The 21,376-nt window shown below is 36.9% G+C and overlaps 1 protein-coding gene across 1 annotated transcript; it reads right to left on the bottom strand.

The window, feature by feature from the left end:
• Nucleotides 1-19,826: 19,826 nt before the first annotated feature.
• On the bottom strand, nucleotides 19,827-20,444 carry LOC121479317 (keratin-associated protein 27-1). Its single transcript, XM_041734841.1, has one exon. It carries the CDS (start codon nucleotides 20,442-20,444, stop codon nucleotides 19,827-19,829), a length of 618 nt encoding a protein of 205 aa, XP_041590775.1.
• Nucleotides 20,445-21,376: the final 932 nt, after the last annotated feature.

Here is a 21,376-nt window from a genome sequence, read left to right as displayed (position 1 = left end):
ATAGGATCTCTCCTTAAAATATCCAATCAAAACAGATATGTACGAAGGTCATTCATGTAATCCAAGTATAACCACCACTATGTAAACATTCTTAGAATTCCTCTCTTGGAATTCCCTTTAAAAGTTGTAGCAAAACTCTCCGGGAGAAAAAGAAAAGAAAAAAAAAAAAGTGTAGCAAAATTCTTTGAAACTGTGGCAAATTATCTCTCTTTGAGGGGAATTCTATTCTTTTTGGAAATTGCCAATAGTAAGAAACTTGAATACAAGTATTTTGTAAAAGGAGGTGGAAAATCTATAACCTAAAGATGTGGAAAATCTATAACCTAAATGATTTGGGGCAGAAAAAGTTTAAAAGCAGTATAATACAGAAAATGTCAATGTGCCTAAATTTATGCTTTGCTTTATTTTTAGAATCCTGGTGGAAATGGCTTCCTACCAAAATATTTTTATTTTAAAAAGCGATACTCATTTTATGCATTTCAATAAACAGAGTCATGCTGAAAAGCTTGGTTTATGTTTAAAGTATTCTTACTATAGAAAAATAAGATGATTTCAGTTGAAAATATAAATACTACTGTGAACAACAGCAAATAAACAACACCCCTCCAAGAAAGTTGAACAGCATGACATTTTTTTTTAATAGTTAGTATAGGTTTATATATTTCATGCTTACTCATGTTCCTACCAAAAACTAATGTTCTTGGTAGAATAAAAAAAGAAGAAAGAAATAATGATTAGGACCTGGAAATGGGTTTGGTTTTGCTTCTTACATTGGTTCTGATATCAATTTCCAAAAAAAAAAAAAAAAAAATAGCTTCTAAACTGCTTTACATGGGAAATAACATTATATATATGAAATCATCATATATATATATGATATGTATATATATGATATATATATATACACTTTTCTAAGCATTAGTGCTTTCAAGGCTATTCCCAAAATGGAATATATTTTCCTGTAAAAATTGGTTTAAAAATGCTTCATTGTGTTTAGCTTCATCCATTCCACTGTATTTTTATATACCAACATATCTAGTGGCTCTAGTGACTACTTTAACAGGAATTTTAATTGCCTTGCTTGATCTACTTTCCAATTCCCTTTAGCTAAAAATTCAATGTAAATCACAACAATTTCTTTCATTTTAATGTTCAATGGATACACCCACACTTAATAAGTCTCCCTCCATCCAAGAGGAGCCAAATCTCTGAAACAGAAGATTGGTTTCTCTATGAGCCAATATAGGACTATGTTTGCTACCAGGGATAGAAATATGAAAAGAAAATGATATAGTCTCTGAGGTCTTGTACTAATACGTTTAAATTATCTTAGTATTTTAGGTCAGAGAACATTACCCTTTGATGATTTGTACCTGAGGAGCTTGAGGAGTTCCTCCAAACTCAATCTCCACCCCTCCGTCTTAGTCACCTGATACTCTGTACACATTGCTAGAGTCTTCTTGTGAAATCCTGGATGCATCAACTGAATGGCGTTAGTAATAGGTGCAGCCACTATATTTAACTGAATATTTATCTCATTTATATGTTGGTGTTCTTTAAGCCTGTTCTTCTCTAAAGTAAGCAAGAGCCCAAGATCAGTATCATTAGTACATCGATATATTTCTCTTTATGCATGTATATGTATCGTTTGTGTTGTATGTATATATGAATGTTTTTCCATGAAAACGGGTGTGGAATAAGAGGAAACTAGCATTCCTTTAGTGTCTACGTTGTGCAAGCCTGATAGTATGGAAATCCACACGTCACATCACTTTATCTTCACAATGCTTTACAGTCAATTTTACTATTTTAAGTATTCATATGAGAAAATTTGAAACATAGAAAATTACACTAACTGAGAAAATTTGAAACGTAGAAAATTACACTAACTGATACAAAAAAAATATTTGAACAAAGGGGGTTCAAACATTTGAACATTTGTTTTGGGGTCCTTAGCCCCCAAAGTGTTTTTGGTATCATTATCTGACATGGAATTATTTAGAAATATTTTTGTAGTATCATTTATTAATCATTTTCAATTAGCATAATTGCTCCTATCGGTACCATTCCATGGCATTATTGGAATATTAATAATAATCTATTTTTCAGTTTCATTTTTAGAACTCATTGAGATATAAGAAAAACTGAAATGGTAAACTGAAAGACAGTATAGTAGAATAATTTATTTTCTTGCTTTTGCCTTCTTATCCCATTCCAAAAAGTATCACCTTGAGTCTAATTAGTTTAGAGCACTACTGAAGACTCTCATTTTTTTCCTGTTATGTGTAGGTAACATTGCAAAAATATTCATGATATCTTAGAAGATAGGATTCCCCAAATGTAAGTTGCACCTTAATATAGCAAATGTTGAAATAATGCTGTTTGGTAGCGACTGTAGAGTTCAAGTGGCATAATAGATATCTCATTATCAGTCTCCTATAAGCTATAAGCAGGTTTCACACTCTTCTGACACAGAAGTTCAGGGGTAGACTGAGGAACAAGGCATCCTTTGTGCTCCCCCAGATTTACCCACTTTTCTGCTTTTTCTTCAATGAACCAGAGGTCCTTACCCTTCTTACTCTATAGGAACATCTCTGAATATCTCTCCTCTCTCTCTTCCTCTCTCTCTCTCTCTCTCTAACACAAAGGATCCTCAGACCATTGCAACAATATAGTTAAGACAGTAAATGATATATTTTTGTGTTCATTTAGTCAACAAATAGTTATTGAGCATTTTGTCTGAGCTAAACATTATGATAGATGCTGCCAATAATACCAAGATACTACTGATTTTTACTTTCAAATACACCCAGTCTTGTAGATGTGATAAGACAGGCCTCAATCCATGTCATTGTTTACGAAGTTCTATAAATGTTAGATAGAGAAGGGTAAACATTGCTCACTGACTTTACATAGAGTTTGGATTCGATATTAATTTTGGAGCATAGAAGGAGATGTCAGTGGGCTTGGCAAGGGGAAGATGCTTCAGGCTATATGGTGGCAAATGGCATACACGCAGAAAAAAAAATGACCACGTAGTGCTTTCAGTGGAGGATTCTTAGAGACAAATTGTAGCAACTAAACTTAGATTCACATGCTGAATCTAATTTAATCATCAAAGAAGCAGTTAAGATTTTGTTCTACAGGAATGGTGCTGTAGTACCTGATTTCAAGAAGAGAGTGCTATGATTAAATATTGGAAATAGGGAAAACCTATTGTAATGGTTTTCTCCCTTGTTCCACTAATAGTATGTCTTTTCATCCATTTCCCTTCCTGTTATCACTGCCATCCCTCAAGTTGGGTTTTGTTCCCCTTCAGTGAATATGAACATTTCTTACTGCCATATTGACTCATAATCACTATCATCTTCTCTTTAGCTTGAATATTGTATTCAAATTAATGGCCCCTGAATTAATTTCATCATATGACTCTTACTCAAAAACATCAATGACTTCTTTTTGTCCGTAGAGAATTGTCCCAACACTTAGTGAGCCTTCCTCTGCTTCCCAGTAGGGATTCTCTTCTGTATTTTGGGACTGTCTGTTCATGTTACTGCACATTCTTCCTCATTTCACATCCCCTCCTCATCCATGCTACCCTTCCTCTCCTTTGCTGATTCTTTGATTGTATCCATCATTCACACCACAGTTAAATTAGCTCCTTCTTCGTAAATATCTTCCTATCAACATAAATCTCTCCAGCCTTCAATCTGTATGGCTAGCATTATTTAAAGCACACGTGTGTGCTCATATACACACACAGACACACACACACACATTCCTTTGCATTGCAAGCAAAACATTCTTTCTGTATGTGCTGTAGTGTCTTATATTTTGACTACATTAGAGAACCCTTATTAGCTACTATTTACTGAGTTCTTATTATATATCAGACATGATTCCATGTGTTTTTTGCATATTTACCGATTTAATCCTCACAACATTCCTATGCAAGTAGGTGTGATCATTATTATTAATATATGTATGGAAACAGTCAATCCATAATAAATATTTGCTGACTAACATCATAGCATTCACAAAATATAACTTAGGTTTTATTTATTAAATAAAAGTTGTCTAAAAAATAAATGAATAAGTGAAATGAAATGAAATGAAATGAAATAAAATAAAATAAAATAAATAAAATAAAATAAAAGTTGACCTTTTCTTAGTCCACTCAATAATCTCTTTTATATACTTTTCTTACCATCTGTCTATTTTCACCAGGGAAAGTCAACTTTCAAGATATATAAAAGAATATGAACATAGAGGTTCAGGGGGATGGGAAACACTTCATCAAGTTTCTCTCCTGACCATTCTGCAATCCGTGGTTAATACTCAACTTGGCTTAAAAAAGACAACCCATTATCTGGAGTCAGTCCACTTCAACCTACAACATAATGAAGTGGCCTAATTATATAGCATCCCCTGTTGGATGCCATGTGTAAAATCATTAAATCATAATCAATTGGAAGTACTAATTCAATGATCAGCAATGCAAAGTTTTGGATAAATAATAAGGCAGTAGTCTACTTTCAACTGAATTTTCATATATTATAACATTCTTGAGTGTGGAAATTATGGTCTACACATGATTTGAACAAAATTTGCTTCACTCATTCTCACTTCATTTTATATAAAAGAACTTGCCATAGATGATGTCAGAAAACTCTTTTTTATTAGTGCATCCTTTCATATCTGTATTAAAGACAGTGTAGGTGGAGGTATCCCTTCTGCTATTCATAGTTAAGCCCTTGAATTGTGTCCTGTTCACCTTTACAAGGTCTTTTTTTTTTATTAATTAATTAATTTATTTATGATAGTCACACACACAGAGGGAGAGAGAGAGACAGAGACATAGGCAGAGGGAGAAGCAGGCTCCATGCACCGGGAGCCTGACGTGGGATCCAATCCCGGGTCTCCAGGATCGCGCCCTGGGCCAAAGGCAGGCGCTAAACCACTGCGCCACCCAGGGATCCCTACAAGGTCTTTTTCAACTTGCTCCCTTTGTCCATATATTTTATAACTTTAGTGAGGTATAATTGATACAATAAGATGAGAAATTTAAGAGTACAATTTGTTATGTTTTGGCATTTGTACATATTAAAAATCAAAATAATAATAACATTCATTACCTCCCCAAATCTCCTCATGACTGTTCGTAGTCCTTCCTTCCTACTTTTCTCCACCTCACCTCACTCTTACCTTTCATCCCCCAAATACCTCTGATATTCTTTCTGACATTTTGGATTAGCTTGCATTTTCTAAAATTTTGCTAAATTAAATGAAATGATACAGCATGCATTCTATTTTTTCTCCCTTCTTTTACTCAAGTATATCTATTTTGAGATTCATCCATGTTGTAGCATGTATCAATTGTTCATTCTTTGTATTTCTGCACAGTGTTCTATTGTATGCATATACCATAATTTATTTATCCATTCATATATTTATGAGCAATTGAGCTATGTATAGGTTTTGAGAATTACAAACACAAAAATGCTATGAACATATTTGTATAAGTTTTTTTATATATTTTATTTATTTTTATATATAGAGAGAAAGAGAGCATGAGTAGGAGGGGCAGAAGAGTGAAAGAGAATCTCAAGCGGACTCCTAACTTAGCACAAAGCCCCACATTGGGGGTGGGGGTTGTCAATCTCATGACCCTGAAAATATGACACTGAGATCAGGGTCCTGAGATCATGACCTGAGCTGAAACCAAAGAGTCAGATAACTTAACCGACTGTGTCATCCAGGCACTCTTCACGTACAAGTTTTTGAATGCATATATAAATTCATCTCTGTTGGGTAAATACCTATGAATGGAATTATTTGATCACATGATAGGTCAATGTTTAACTCTTAAGGAGTTGTCAAATTGTTATTTAAACTAACTACAACATTTTATATTCCCACCAGAAGTGTACAAGAGTACAAGCTACTTCATGCCTTTCAACATTGGTATATTCAGACACGTGGTAGAGTCAGATTGCTCTTCTACTAAGTATATGGTAGCATTTCATTCTGGCTTTAAAATGTGTTAGTAGTTGATGATGCTGAGCATATTCATTTCTTATTTTCCATCTGTATATCTTCTTTAGTAAGGACACTGCTCAATGTTTTTTCCTTTTTTTTTTTAATTGGGTTGTCTGCTTTTTATTGTTCAATTTGAGGGATTCTTTAAATATTTTAGATACAACTTTTTAATTAGATATAAAACTTATAAATATTTTCTACCAGTCTGTGGTTTGTCTTTACCTTATAATAGTGACTTTTTGAAGAGTAGATATTTTTAATTGTGATGAAGTTCAAGTTATTTTTTTAATAGGTTTTCTTTTTTTTTAATTTTTATTTATTTATGATAGTCACACAGAGAGAGAGAGGGGCAGAGACACAGGCAGAGGGAGAAGCAGGCTCCATGCACCAGGAGCCCGATGTGGGACTCGATCCCGGGTCTCCAGGATCACGCCCTGGGCCAAAGGCAGGCGCCAAACTGCTGCGCCACCCAGGGATCCCGAAGTTCAAGTTATTAATTTTTGTTACAGATTGTGTTTTATAGCTAAAAAAGCCTTTACCTAATCTCAATATATTTTCCCTATGTTTCTCCATCCATATTTTTGAAATCTAAATTTTATCCTTACCAGTATTTTTGGTTGTGATCTTCAAGATCACCCATGATGAATTCCCTGCATGCAATGGCAATTTTCCCCTCAGTCTTAGATCCATGGCAGGTGACTCTGTCTTTTGATACCATGTCCTACTTTTATTCAGCAATGCTCTGATTCCATGGTTCTGTTTCTATAACACAGACCACCTGCTCTGTCTTCGTATCTACATCCCTTTTTTCCTTCTATTCTCCAAATAGATTTTTCTCAATCTTCTTCTGCATTTTCCTTATTCTGTATTTCATCAATCATAAGCATTCAATTAACAGCTCTACATAAATTACACAGTTTTTTAAATTACAGGCTTACTCTCTTGATCTGTGTTCCTGCATTTGTAGTTGTCTGCTAGATCATTCCATTGGGACAACTTACCTTTCAAATTAAATATTTATATATAAATAGTGTTTTCTCTAAAGTTGGTTTCTCCTTCCACACACTTGATTTGTACTTATGGTACCATATTCTCTCAGCCACATGGGCTTAAAATATTATAAAACTATTCTCACAAAAACTTCTATCTTTATCATATTCCCAAGGACAGATTAGTAATAAAATACAGCTCAAGTAATATCTTTCCCTCAGTTGCAGTTATCTTGAGTACCTCCCCTTTGTCCCCAGAATAAAATCAAAGGTCCTTAAATTCTCACTCAAAGCTATTCAGAATATGGATCCCACATACATTGCCAGGCCTGAGTCCTTCAGGTGTTTATCTGGAACTACAGATGACCCTATTTGCCATTCTCTGTGAGTGTCTTACTTATATTGCTCATTTCTCCTTTGCTGTCTTTAATGCTTTTCTACCCTCTCTAATTAACCATATCCTACTTACTCTTTATAGCTCAAGTCAAATATAATCCCTACCAGGAAGCTTTCATTTCTGCCCAACCAGAAGCCACTTCTTTTCCTTGGAATTTGTTTCTACTTTACCTATCTCCTATTGTACTGATCATTTCATACTTTATATTTATTTAGTTCACCTCTTATTTTTGCTGCTTGATCACAATTATATTAAAGACATTATAGCCTTATTTCTGTGTGTATTGCTAAAAATGCCCAATATTTTGTTTTTGTAAATATTTATTCAAACAATAAATAAAAATGTTTTAGTCACTGTTTTCCTCTATTTAGTTCATGCATTTAGTTTTCTTTTATCTCAAATATTTCTCATACCAGAATGAAGATCAATGTATGTGATGGTAAATGGCTGCTGAGAAGAATTTGATTAGAGGGACGTCTGGGTGCTCAGTGGTTGACCATCTACCTTCGGCTCAGAGCATGATCCCAGCGTCCTGGGATCGAGTCTTATATCAGGCTCCCTGTGAGGGGCCTGCTTCTCCCTCTGCCTATGTCTCTGCCTCTCTCTTTGTGTCTCTCATGAATAAATAAATAAAATCCTTAAAAAAAAAAAGAATTCATTAGAGATTGGCAGAGTCTGCCTTAATTTCAGTCATTCTGTCTGATAGTTCCTAACTTATTCACTTGGATGTGCATGTATATCTGCAATCCCTTTGGCCCTTAGTTTTAGAAACTAGAAACAATTTGTCTTTGGTTCTTTGAGAGCTTTTCACAGCCAAGGCAAAGATTTACTATAAACCTCCTAAAGAAAAAGAAGGTCTAGGTCATTATAGTGCTTGTCCTGGATTTTTCACATAACACACTTTACAGCCAGGGGAAGACTGCAGTTCACCTCTAGGTCACAGAGGATCCTTGTTCAGTTATTTCTTTGCATAGCAAAAGCACCTCTCCTGGCTCCTTCTTACTCTAGACTCTGTGGGCACACTAGAACTCTGAGGAAAGACTTTATGATAAGAAATATCATTTTAGAATACAAAGATTTTCTAGTTTTTTGTGTTTTTTTTGTTTTTTGTTTTTTTTTTTAATAGAATATGAGATCAAAATATCGATATTATGACTTGTCAGCAACTCAAACAGTCCCACTGAAATCAGAAGGTGCTTTTTGGGAGTTTGGCACTAACAAACCTTTATCCTGCCACATAGAACAGAACTTAGGGCCAAATGAAGACTCTGACTTGCCTAAAACATTTGTTTCCTCTGAAGTATTATTTTAGAACACTTCATAAAAGATCAAGAAACACTCTTCTTCAGTTGAAAGACATTTAAGTGATTCAAGTCTTTATCTTGATCTTTAGCACAGGCTACTCCTAGGTTTTGATAGAATTGTTTTGTTTTGTTTTTTTTTCCAAGTGGGGGAGATTTTGTTTTTTCTAAAAGTTTTCTCATAATATTTGAAAACCTTTCATCTCTTTTTTTGACCAGTATCTCTTGAGGTGGTCTTATTTTGTATTTAGGCAAATTAATCAATGGTGAAATACTCTGAAAACACAGGAGTTGGTTACCACAAATGACAACTATCTGTTTTTCATATTAATGGTAAAGAAAGGAGGACTGTTCTATTCTGATCTACCTTATCTCACCAAGAATCTTCTGGAGGAATGTAGGGCCATTCTGAAAAGAATGGAGAACACTCTCTTATCTGAAATGCATATAGATTGGATTACTTAGCAAATGGTCCTTTAGTTTAAAAAAATCTTAAACCCTTAAACCAGCAGGTATCTTGAAAGTGATGTGAAGTATCACAAAGACTACAGAATGCTTAATTTTAGGATTGAAAAAATTCCTTTCGTAATAATCATCCATTGCCTAGCATTTTAGCATTTTAGCATGAGAATGAGTAAACTGACTTTAGACTTTAACGATCAATCATAAAACTGAAATAATCCAGAAACTGAAGGAGCTCAAGCTGGAGTGACTACAGGTCTTTCAGAGCATTTGTTGACTACTTTGCTTGCCTAGTGGTGACCTTCTTTGGAGGTATGGACTTCAAAATCAGAATATTGAGAAAATAAAGTATTGCCAAATGTAATATCTAAACCAGAAGCAAGGGGTTGGGTTATTCTATGAGAAGTTTAAAGATTTTTCAGCCAAACAATCGCAAAACAAAAACAAGAAGTGGAAATGAGTTGGATGTGTTAAGCAGTCAGAAGAATGTTGGGACTACTCTGGATCACTTACCCATTTGACTTGGGGAACAAAGGCAAAGAAACATAGAAGAAAAATAAACCTCTTTATAACTCACACCCCATTGACAAGTACTTGAAACAGGCAGAGTGCCTTCCTCAAGGTGTTTAGCTATCTCAATGTGAATACTTTGCTAGAGGCAAAAGGAAACCTTATCCTAACTTCCAGGATCTTATAAAAATCCTTTTGGAAAGTTCTGTCATCTGTACCCTCCCTAAGATATATGTTAGCAATCATTTTCCAAGCATATGGCCCACTGATATACATCTGAGGGGTCTCATGACTAAGGTTTCACTAGATAGTAGTAACTGACCTTTTCCTAACAACAGCTAGCCCCTCAAGGTAGGTCCTGGAAACCTTGCTTCCAAATTCCTTAGAAACTTACACTATCCCTAACCCCCTCCCAACATGAAAGTATATAATCAGTAACTCCTCACAATCCCAGTGCAGCTCTCTGCCCACAGGTCCTGTCCCTGTGCTTTCATAAAACCACCCTTTTTGCACCAAAGATGTTTCGGGAATTATTTCTTGACCATTTGCTCCGAGACCCCAACATTTCACATCACATTCATCTGTTCCCTTCCCCACATTTACCTACATCCTCATTTTCCCCATGGCAATAAAGATGGGGTGTTAAGAGAGACATCACTTTCTGGAAGAGGGAAGAAGACCTCACAGGTTGATGAATTTGAAGGCAGTCTATTGGAATCAAATGAACATGTAGACCAACTTGTATGGTTAATAGGGTGATATTTTATTGTCTGTTAATTGTCTATTAATTAACACTTTATTGTTTGTTAATAAGGAGGAATTGGGCAAGCAATTACAGGCTACCTCCTGAGAAACAGATTCACAAAGAGCTGACCAACAATGCCTGGCTTGAGCAGGATGAAGTTTTCTCTACTCTGACAGTCCATCCCAAGTTCTCCCTAATAAAATCACTAGTACAAAGATTCATCTGAGTGGGCAAAAATTTCCATCCTCTGTCAGATGACAGTTATAGAGATATGCACCGACACTGAGCTTAAAATGAAGAAAATTCACTAATGCTATGACCAGAAACTAGCTACATTGTTAGAACCTGAGCTGGTTCTCTTGGGGGATTAAGGGATAATATGCTCCTTCCTGTGAGGCAAGAGTGAATAGTTAGGCCATCTCCTAGCTCAGCCCCTCCTGTAGCCTGACTACTTGGAGGTGATGGTAAAAAGTCAAAGAGTTTTTTCAGTGGGTTCTGTTCACTGGAAGGAGGCTTTTGTTTTTTCAAGGAAATTTCCAAATAGACTCCTGTGGGACACCACAGATGAGGTATTGAGTGCCTTGATTTGGGTTTATAATGCTGATAAAAGGTGACTTACTATATAATGAAAGACTGACTTTCTCCTCTCTCTCTGTCTCCCATATCCTGACATCAGTCACTTTAAAGAGAGAGACAATTCAGGGTAAGACCCATAGGAATTATGTCTCTCTTTCCCCAAGGAAGACAGAGGTCCATGTGAGTTCCTTTCAATATGCTGTGAAACTTCTGGGAAAGAGGGATTCACACTTTTATAGCTCCTTTTGGGACAGATGCCCAAGTCACCTTTCTACCCAGTTCAGTGGACAAGAGGGGAATGCTTGGATTCAGCCAATCAGATTTTGAAAGATATCACAGTAGAGAAGAATAGGTAAGGTGATCTTGTGGGTGGGGGTCTTTGGGGCCAATTCAATGAACTTTTGTTGTTACAAGTATCATGGACCTATACATCCCCATTCCATAAATTCCAAAGGGGATTCTCCTGATTGTGAAGAGGTATGTTTATATAATTGTCTATAACTGGAACCCAGTTTGAGCTACAAGTCTCTGTGATTGATGATTTTGCTGGCTGTAGACTTTGGCAAAGGGAGACAGCCTCTACCCACTGATTGCTGCTTGAAGACTTAGATTTTGTTGCAACTTCAGACTACTCAGACTGATCTGAGTAGCCAGTGGAGTGGAGTGCCATCCTCACAGGAAAATTCATCAGAAGCAGTGCAGTGTAGAAAAAAGAGCTAGATATTGGGTGGGGGGAATGGTACCTGTAGGACTTTAGCAATTCTATGTGTCTTGAGAATAGACTCACTGATTCCTTCTTCTCTAAATTATCTTTTCAGTCATGTTTGCATAGTAAATAATTTTGGAAAATAAATACCATTTCTCACTGAGACAAAAAAGGTGTATGCTTCATGTCCATTATCGTATCCATGATCCAGCTTCCTGATCTCAAGACTTCTCTCCTATAAAACAACTCACTGCAACTGCAAGTATCATGTGGCTTCCTGTTATGCTGAGGGAATTGAGTCAGGGAATTGGTGCAAATGCTAATACTCTGGCTTCTGCTATTTCCATGAATGCCATGAATAATAAAGCCTTTGTCTCTGACCCACAGGTGTCCTGTCTTCTGCCAGCATCCATGAATCTGTGCTAGGCTAACTTGTCAGTTTGCAAGTAAAATCTCAGACTGTGCATGGTTCTCATTGTCCCCTTCCAAAAATTTCTGTTTTCTAGTTGAAATTGTGGCTCTGCAATGTCATAACTAACTCTATTTGTTTTAACAATCATTTAATAAGACAGAAATTTTAGTTTAAGTACAGTAATTATAGTACTATTGAAATAATGATGAAAAATTAGGCATTTATGCAGCAGTCACTAGCATAGATTAATCAAATTTATTAGAAGATAAAACAACTTGATGCCACATTGAAAACATATTTCAAATCCTTAAAGGGCATTAAAAGAAGAAGAAAATTGACAAAAATAATAAATATGAGCCATGGCTTAGTTAATAAATAATCTTAAATCCAAATAGTAAAGCAATAGATGGGTATGTTAGATTTTTCTTTAAGACAATGCAGCCAAGGAGAGCCTGGATGGCCCAGTGGATTAAGCATCTGACTCTTGGTTTTGGCTCAGGTCATGATTCAGTGTTGTGAGATCGAGCCTCACATCAGGTCTACACTAATTGGGGAGTCTTCTGGAGATTCTCTCTCTCTCCCTCTCCCCCTCTTCCCTGTTTGCTCTCTTTCCTTCTCAAATAAATAAATAAATCTTAAGCAACAACAATAATACAGACATATAACATGGTCTTCTAAGAGATTGTCCACCTCTTCCAACTAGGCTAGGTAGAAACATGTAGGTACTTTATTTAGGAATTAGCAACTATGAGAGATTACTCAAAATACCTCAAGTTATAAGATATGGAACTCAGGGACAAAAGCTATTGAATTTGTAGCTCATTTGTTAATAAGAAAAGCACTCCACTAGGGGTCAGTGGCTGCTATATCCAATCATGCTGAAGCATGAGACCTGTGAACCCTAGGACAGTAATTATTGCCTATATAGCTCAAAGTTTTGAGTATAGGTTGTTGGGTCGTAGGGACCTAAAGACTTCAGGAGAAAAAGGTAGGTGATGATTATGTGACAGGCTCTGGACATACCAAAAGCAGAGAAGTGTAGGGAATGGTTCATGGAAGCTGGGCACAGGCATGCTGGTTGGCAGCTGATGGTTCCCTTCTGGTTTCCTGGCAGTCCTTCAGGAGCTGGGTTCTGTCACAACTGCTACTGGCTAAGCAGAGGTCACCTCCAAGGCTCACGTGGAGGAAAGAGTTATTTGAGGAGAAGACAGAAATATAGCAATAACCCCTGAGGGAATCACAGTTGTAGTTTGTAGCTGAGCAATTATTAAAAAAAGACAGGATGACCTAAGTGCAGATTCTAGGCAAAGTACCCACACTTTGTGCTATTCCCCCTTTTGTGTTGTGGCTTCTAAAACTTTTTAGTAATGAGTATTGGCATCCATTGCAGGCTTTATTCTGACTCATGGTTTCATAAATGTCAGGGAAGATAGCTATTTACAACTGAATCTCCAAAACAAGGGACCTATTGTCTTATTTACCATTCAACAAACCATGCATTTAGAAAAATAATATTCTAATCTTCATGAAAAGATATTTGAAATTCTGTAGATAGATTAATGTTTATTATAGCTGGCATATTAATTTAAGATAGGTCATGTTTATGATCCAATAAAAGTTTTTATGTGTTATGGGTAGCCTTTAATGCACATACAGGGCCCATGAAAATTATTGTGCTTAGTACATTTAAATATTTTTAATAAACTTCTCATGAGGGACACTTCGGAGTATGGTCAGTGGGGCACTGAAATGGTAATCACTAGGCTTGATTTCTAGCCCTGACTCTGCTTGAGTAAATCATATAACCTTGGCAAGTATATTTGCTCAACTGTATAATGAGTGAAGCTCACCAAAGATCTCTTACACGTTGAGAAATAATTATGATTCTATGAAGATGTAACTATGATAGAAATGAGAGAGCCTAAGAAAATCCGTGTAAAAATGGTCAGCTGGTCTTTACCACAAATACATAGGCCATCTGCATTTTGCTAAGTAAGCTACTTGATGGATATATGGGAAACACGTAACTCTGATTGGACATCTTTCAGAACAAACATAGTTTGGGATGATATTTGTCCTCCAGAGGAAAGCTCAACAGCCTAGAATGTAGCACATGTTTTTTTTGATTGCCTAGTGTTCCATTTGTAGCCCAAGGGCCCCCCAACCACTGGCCTTGCATTAGGAGCCCCTCCAGGACCACCTCAAGATCAATTCTTTGATTGCTAGACTCATTTACTACAGGAAATTAAACCAGACTCCTGGGGACCAAGCCACAATCAGCCACAGCCCTGGGGAGACAGGACACAAGAAACTGGGAGCAAACCCACTTTGAGCAACCTGGTGAACAAATCTAGACTTAAAACATGATAGAATGGCACTGATGGCTGTTTTTGTTTCCTGAGAAAATTTTTTGAAAAACGTTTCTCTCAGTAGTAATGGATGTTCTTTAATCTGGTAAGTACATCTGTGATCATTACAAACCTTGACTGATTTACTGTAAATCTGGTCATTAGATAAATACATTATAGCACTTGTGAATATCAATATGGCTAATATTTACATTTTATTTGATTCACTCTCTTGCAACTTAATAAAATATGAAGTCTAGAGGAAGGTACTTTGTTCTTGAGACTTTCAACATGCAATATTACATCCATTTCCCAACACAGAAAGTGTCAGAGTGAATGTAGCTCATTTCAAGGAGAAACACGAACAACAGTTAATAACCCTACTGTAAAGGTTGACAGGGTTTATGGTGGAGAGGGCTTTTTAATCGAGGTGTCCCACTCTGCTCATTCAATTTAAATAAGCAGCCTGCTACTGTCCACAAAGCACTCATGACAAGGCAGTGTCCTGATAAGGGAGGTGTTATACTGAGCCTTGTCTTCAGTTTTCAGTATCCATTTGTCATTATCTTTGTCAATCAGTAGTTATTGAACTCCTGCAGGAGCACTGGCCTTACACTTGAAGCAATGCCATATTGAGTAATAAGAGAATAACAATGGGCTTAACCATTTCCTGTATTGACTTTTGAGATTTCTATGTTCTTGTGTCTGGGTATAGCCACACTGGTTTTGCCTCTGGGCTCCAAGGAATAACTCTCTTTGAATCCCATTAGCACCTTTGTTTCCATAAATACAGAGAAAGTTATACAAAAAGTTGGTAAATTCTTAATAAAAAATGTGGGGTTTCAAGACACCTGAAACCTGACTCAGGGGTGATCCCAGAGACCCAGGATCAAGTCCCACATTGGGCTTCCTGCATGGAGTCTGCTTCTCCCTCTGCCTATGCCTCTCTCTCTCTCTCTGTCTGTCTCTCATGAATAAATAAAATCTTTAAAAAAATTCTCTCTCTCTCTCTCTCTCTCTCTGTCTCTCATGAATAAATAAAGTCTTTAAAAAAATTGTGGGGTTTCTGAATTCAAAATTTCATTTAACTTTTAGATCTTTACTCTATTTGTACCTCTCTCCCTATGGTGTATGTTATTGCTAACCCAAGTCGTAGCTCTGATCCAGTATTAGCGAGTTATCAATTGCCTAAAAAAAGTATTCTTGTTCTGTGTTCGTCGTTCCTTTTTTTTTTTTTTTAGCTGTTTTTGGAATTGATTATCATTATTTCCACTTGGGCTTCAAGGGGAGAATATGTATCAGTTCCTGAAGTGAAAGAATTTTGAACTGAGGGAAGAACAGGAACTCTCCAAAGGGAGAAATGGGAAGCAGAACTGGAGAAAGATACTCTGGGTTCAAGAAAGGTGTCAAAGAATCTGGTGCTACATGGAACAAAATACTGTCCTCGTATCCCATTAATGCCTAAAACAGGATCAATGTTTTCTTTTTTTTTTTTTTTTTTTTAAGATTTTATTTAACCATGAGAGATACAGAGCAGGAGAGAGAGAGGCAGAGACACAGGCAGAGGGAGAAACAGGCTCCATGCAGGGAGCCCGATGTGGGACTCGATCCCGGGTCTCCAGGATCACGCCCTGGGCTGCAGGCAGCGCTAAACCGCTGAGCCACCAGGGCTGCCCAGAATCAACGTTTTCAAAAGGAACATATTTAACCAGAAAGACGTAGGGACTAACAGTATGAAAAACAATTACTAACAGCATCAAGACAGTCAAGCTTAGTGTAGAAAAATCTGACTCCATGCTATCTAAACACCTTCTCTGGCACTTAGATTATGTCATTTCACATGATGTGAAGTTCATGTTCTTTTCTAAGGCACTGGAAATCTATATTCCACAAATTCCAGTGTAATATGCTTAATTACTTTGTAGCACTTATTCCTGTTTTGGGATTAAACCATCCAATCAACTAGACTTTTCTAGTTGTTTCCTCTATACTCTCACAACAATACAATTTGGCTGGGCCAATAATTTTCAAATTGTACAGACACTTCATAGGACACAGATTTTCCACATATTTTGGCTGCTCTAGTGACAAAGCATGTAATGTTATCAGGTAGTCAGGATTTAGCTCAAGCTCCCAAGTCCAACTCACTGGATTAAAATCCTAGATCCACCATTTACTATCTGCCTTAGACAACCTACTTAATTTATCTGTGTCTTCATTCTCATTGAAAAAAAGTGAGGATTAAAAAATTGTACTCATCTGATTGTATTGTTTGGGTTTCAAGTTAAAAATGTATATATACACAGTGGCTGGTAAATAATTAGGACCAAGTTACTAAGAACCATCATTGCCTTTGGCACAGTATTACATAGACAAGAAAACGTTCTTGAGATTCATTATGTTTGGTTTAAGGAGAATAGCATGCTATTAAAATATCCATGTCTTTAAGAGTCGGGTAAGTGATACCAATGCAAAAATCCTACTATAGCCTTTCTGTTCAAACAGGAAGAAATTCCTTGATCTATGAAGCATATTCTGTAGCATGTACCCATTGAGTCATTTCTATAATTTTTGAGAGTACTGCATACACTATCTAGGTTACGTTCCATACTACTTATGCCCTTTGCATCTATAATGGAAGGGTTTTTCTTGGTCTCTGTCTTGAAATGTTAAGTCTAGTATAGAGAAGTCATGAGAATAAACTGAGGCTGAGCCCCAAGAAGGAATATCAGCTAAAGTGTCAAACAATATTTTACATATTTTGACACAAACACTTCATTAAGCATTTAATGGCCATGATGGCACTTTGTTGCCACAATCATCCAATGAATTTAGGCATTATCTCCATTTTCTAATAGAGAAACTGAGCCTCAGAAATGCTAATGCTTGTCGCAGGACACATAGCTAGTAAGGGACAGAATTTGGATTTGAACAAGGTCCAGTACAATTCAAAGCCAGTTCTCTCCCCCTTACATAAATAGCCTGCAAAACATCTCTTCACATCACCACACCATTACCTATTCCAATACCAAGAATCTTCAGTTCCTGAATCCACACAGCTTCTCTCTATAAAGAATTCCTATGTGCTCCATGGTGGGTTAGATTAGATAGATACTGACATCTTCTTCAGCTAACTCCTCCTCAGGGGATGATTACACTTGGTCTGGAAAGAATGAATTAAGGTCTAGGATGATAAACAGAGTAACTGGAAAAATGAAAACTTCATTTAATGCTGCTGTTCCTCTTTCCTGCTTCTCCCTGCCCACCAGCACCACACATACACCCTATGCTTAGCCACTTGTCACCAACACCCTGTGTCCCAGCAAGCCACACCTCTTAACGGAAAGTATTCTTGGGAGACAAATGAAATGGCTGTTTTCCTCTAGTCTTCAGAAACAGTGGCCAAAATGCATTATACTCTTCCCAGACCCTCCTATTTGAGTTGCATTAGTAACATTTTCACTGTGCATGATTTTCAACTGTGTTTGCATGATTGGCTGTGATAGGAATACTGAGAAGCTGCCACGCAGATGAAGTCTCTCCTTGTCATTGCCAATGCTCTGTCACTGCTGTGCCCAGAAGCTTAATGTCAATGTCTCTTGCTGTAGGAAGGCTCTGCTGTTGTGGCTGCCATATGTTCTGTTACTATTGATGGGATCAAACAGTGTTCATTCAGTCTCTTTCAGACCTGCATCAGCCACATCTCAACTCCACCCCTCTATAAAAGCATCTGTGCAAGTTGTAGTTTCTAGATTTTAGACTTAAATCTTTATTTTTAGGATGACCTATGTCTAACGCACCCTCGTAACTGACAGGTAAATCAACATTAACTTTGTCATAAACTCAGCTATTTGCCAGCCCAGCTCAGCAAGGCATGGAATGTTTCCTAAGCATTTCTCTTGGTAAAAAGTGCTACTTGCATTGTTCAAGATACAAAACAGCTAGTCTTTCATTTTTGAGAGGACTAGCTTTCCTAATCTGTCATAGATTCTAGGGTTTATCTATAAATCACTGCCTCTGCTCTTCATATTGAGTCTCTGAGCTAGCTAATCATGTTTCTATATCTTACTGTTTCCTATATACAAGGTCACGTGCTGAGCACTTTCAAATTAACTTATTAAGTCTCACAGTGGAACCATCATTATTATTTTGGTTTTGGAGTTAAGGAAACTGAGGTGAGAGTGGTTAAATAATTTGTGCATAACCACACAGTTGCAATTCAAACAGGCTTCACCCAGAACAGTGAAGATTCAGACCCCAGAACATCTTACTTTAGGGTTCATGCTCTTTGCCATTACCTTATGTCGTCTTGTGCAATGAGAGCTCCATTTAAGAGCACACCCAGAGCTTCACAATAGCCAAGCTATTCTAAATAAAATTCATGTATCTTCACACCTTCTGGTACCATGGTTTTATGATCCTCATATTGAGCATGTTCCCCATATTCTGCTGACTAGCACAACTGTACTCTCTTATTCTGGTTCATACTGTACAAACAATTGTAAGGAAACATAGTCTCCTTTTTTCTTCCAAATATTTATTCAATTTTTATCTGGTGAAAAATCAATAACATAAAACCCACAAAAGTGTTGATCAAAAATAATGGCGTGACAATTAAGTTTGTAATTTTAAATGAAGTAAGTTTATTTACTACAAAGAGTATTCTCCCAACTCCTAAAGCACTTAAGAAATAGTGAAAAGAGGAAGAAGAATAGGAGAAGTATAGTGGGTATAGTAAGCTTGAACTCATTATATTCAAAGGTCTCTGGCTACTATGTGGTTATGAAGTCTGTGGAAGTGAAATTAAAAATATACTTGTGCTTTTCCAGCAATAGATTCAACTTCATAGTTGATTACAAGAGTGCTGTGATGCAGCAGATAAATTAGAGTTGAATCCATCAGAATTCATGCGACTAGACAGGGTTCAGGGTCCCTTTAATCTTCAATATTATATGGATTTCTGATATTGGTAGCACATGATACTTGTTTAATAGGCCAGATTCAATGCTAAGTCTTTCCACTGATAATAACCAGTGGCCAAAATGTCATGTTGACTTGAGTACTCACATGAGTTCTTGGATGCAACTCTCAGTGCTCTGTAACAAATAGTGTAACCTAAAATATTTAACATGCTTTCCAATCCCAGCTTACTACGAGAAATGCCCCAAAGAGCAAAAAAGAAAATTTTTCTCTTTGAAGACAGTGGAAGACATGTCTATTCACTCACAAACCCATGCACAATAATATGCATTTAGAGAAACAGAATTTCCTAGATATCTTAAGAAATCAATTTACCTCTATTAGAATATGTTATCTCCTATCTACGTACTCTATTCATTCTTCACTTACAAGGTAGTTGCAAACCACCAGTAACACAGCAAGTTGGCTCATAAGTGTTAGAAGTTTCCAGGAGTTGTGACTTTGGTGCAACAGAGACTGGAAGCCTACAGGAACTGGATTTGGAGCTCTGAGATTGACATTGGCCAGGTTCACGTTCTAGAGTCTGACAACTCTTAGACACATACGCCTTTGGTGGACAACTCTTTGCCACGTAGCTCCCAGGCTGGCAGTTCTGGACTACAACACCCACTTGCTGGTTGCTTCCTGACTGGCAAGGCTCAGAAACACACTCCGACACTGCTGAGGAACGTCCTGATTGGCATATTGTCTTTTCACAGGGCCTGGAATTGGAACAAGTTGTTTGGACAACTCTGGGGAGGCCGGCACTTTGCATACAGCTAGGCTCTGTGCACAGTTCCTGTTTACAGTTGGGCACTTTGCAGCCGGTAGTCTCACTGCAGGTTTCTTGAAAGTTGTCCAGGAGCCAGGTCCTGCCATGGCAGCTGCTGGGTAAAAAAAATCCATCTTCAAAGTTTATAAGTTTAGACTCATGTACGATGGCAGAGAGTGGTGGGACATTGTAGGAGCTCCTGAGTGAGCGGCCTTGGCTCTGGGGCATACTGTTGAAACCCTTGATTGAAGTTGGTCATAAGGACTCAGCATGCCAGGTCTGAAGATTCTTTTTTGGCTAGATTATATACTCAGAAAACTGGGTGTTGGCTTCTTCTCAAGACTCCTTTCCACCTCATTGCCTAAGCTAATTTGAAGGATAACATCTCATTAGCACTTTGTTTAGTAACATATGAAGATGACATCCTATTAACAAAGAAGCCAGTCCATTTTGAATCTTCAAAATGGCTTTCATGTTAGCCCCAAAGCTGACTCATCAGGGCAGAGTTTCTCAAATATGAGTCCCAACATGCCACCCAAGCTAACATTTTTTTTTTCTTAGTTGCCACGACTCTCCATATTGGTAAATGGACAAAACAAATGGATGTGGAAACAACTGATCAATATTCAGCACTAGAGTTTGGAAAGATGCTCTTTTGGCAGAATAGAATAATATGATCAAGACATTTTCAGTCAGAAGCCAATCCAATTAAGCTCACTCTACTTAGATCTTGGTCTGTTCAATTGATCAGGATGTGTGAAGGACTCAACAATGAAATCTCTTTTTATTGCTCACCCAAGGTACTGAAAGTGGCCATTGCCTTATAAACATCTTTCCCTTTGTCTAACATTTTGTTTCCTCTGTCTTATTGAAGGTCAAATATAATGTTGCCTCTTTATGAAGCTTTTTCCTGATCTTCCTATTTATAGGTTACTACTTCTTCCTCTGAATTACCAATGGACTTTGACATATTCTTTATTATGTCTGTATTTATACCAACTAGTGTATGTATTTCTATTTGTGCTTCTCAACTTTGATAATTTGCTTTTGTAACAAACCTGTTTCAGATGCACTTTTCATTTTTGTTTATTGTGTTTTGTTTTTTGACTGCAGAATGATGACAGGCAGCTGCATTTATCACATTTGCAGCTGTATCAGCT

The sequence above is a fragment of the Vulpes lagopus genome, chromosome 20 (assembly GCF_018345385.1).
Source record: "Vulpes lagopus strain Blue_001 chromosome 20, ASM1834538v1, whole genome shotgun sequence".
NCBI lineage: Eukaryota > Metazoa > Chordata > Mammalia > Carnivora > Canidae > Vulpes > Vulpes lagopus.
This window is presented reverse-complemented; position numbering and strand designations above follow the sequence as displayed.

What these genes read in the sequence shown, in the direction of transcription:
- LOC121479317 (XM_041734841.1), bottom strand. Translation starts at nt 20,444, where the DNA reads ATGCCCCAGAGCCAAGGCCGCTCACTCAGGAGCTCCTACAATGTCCCA.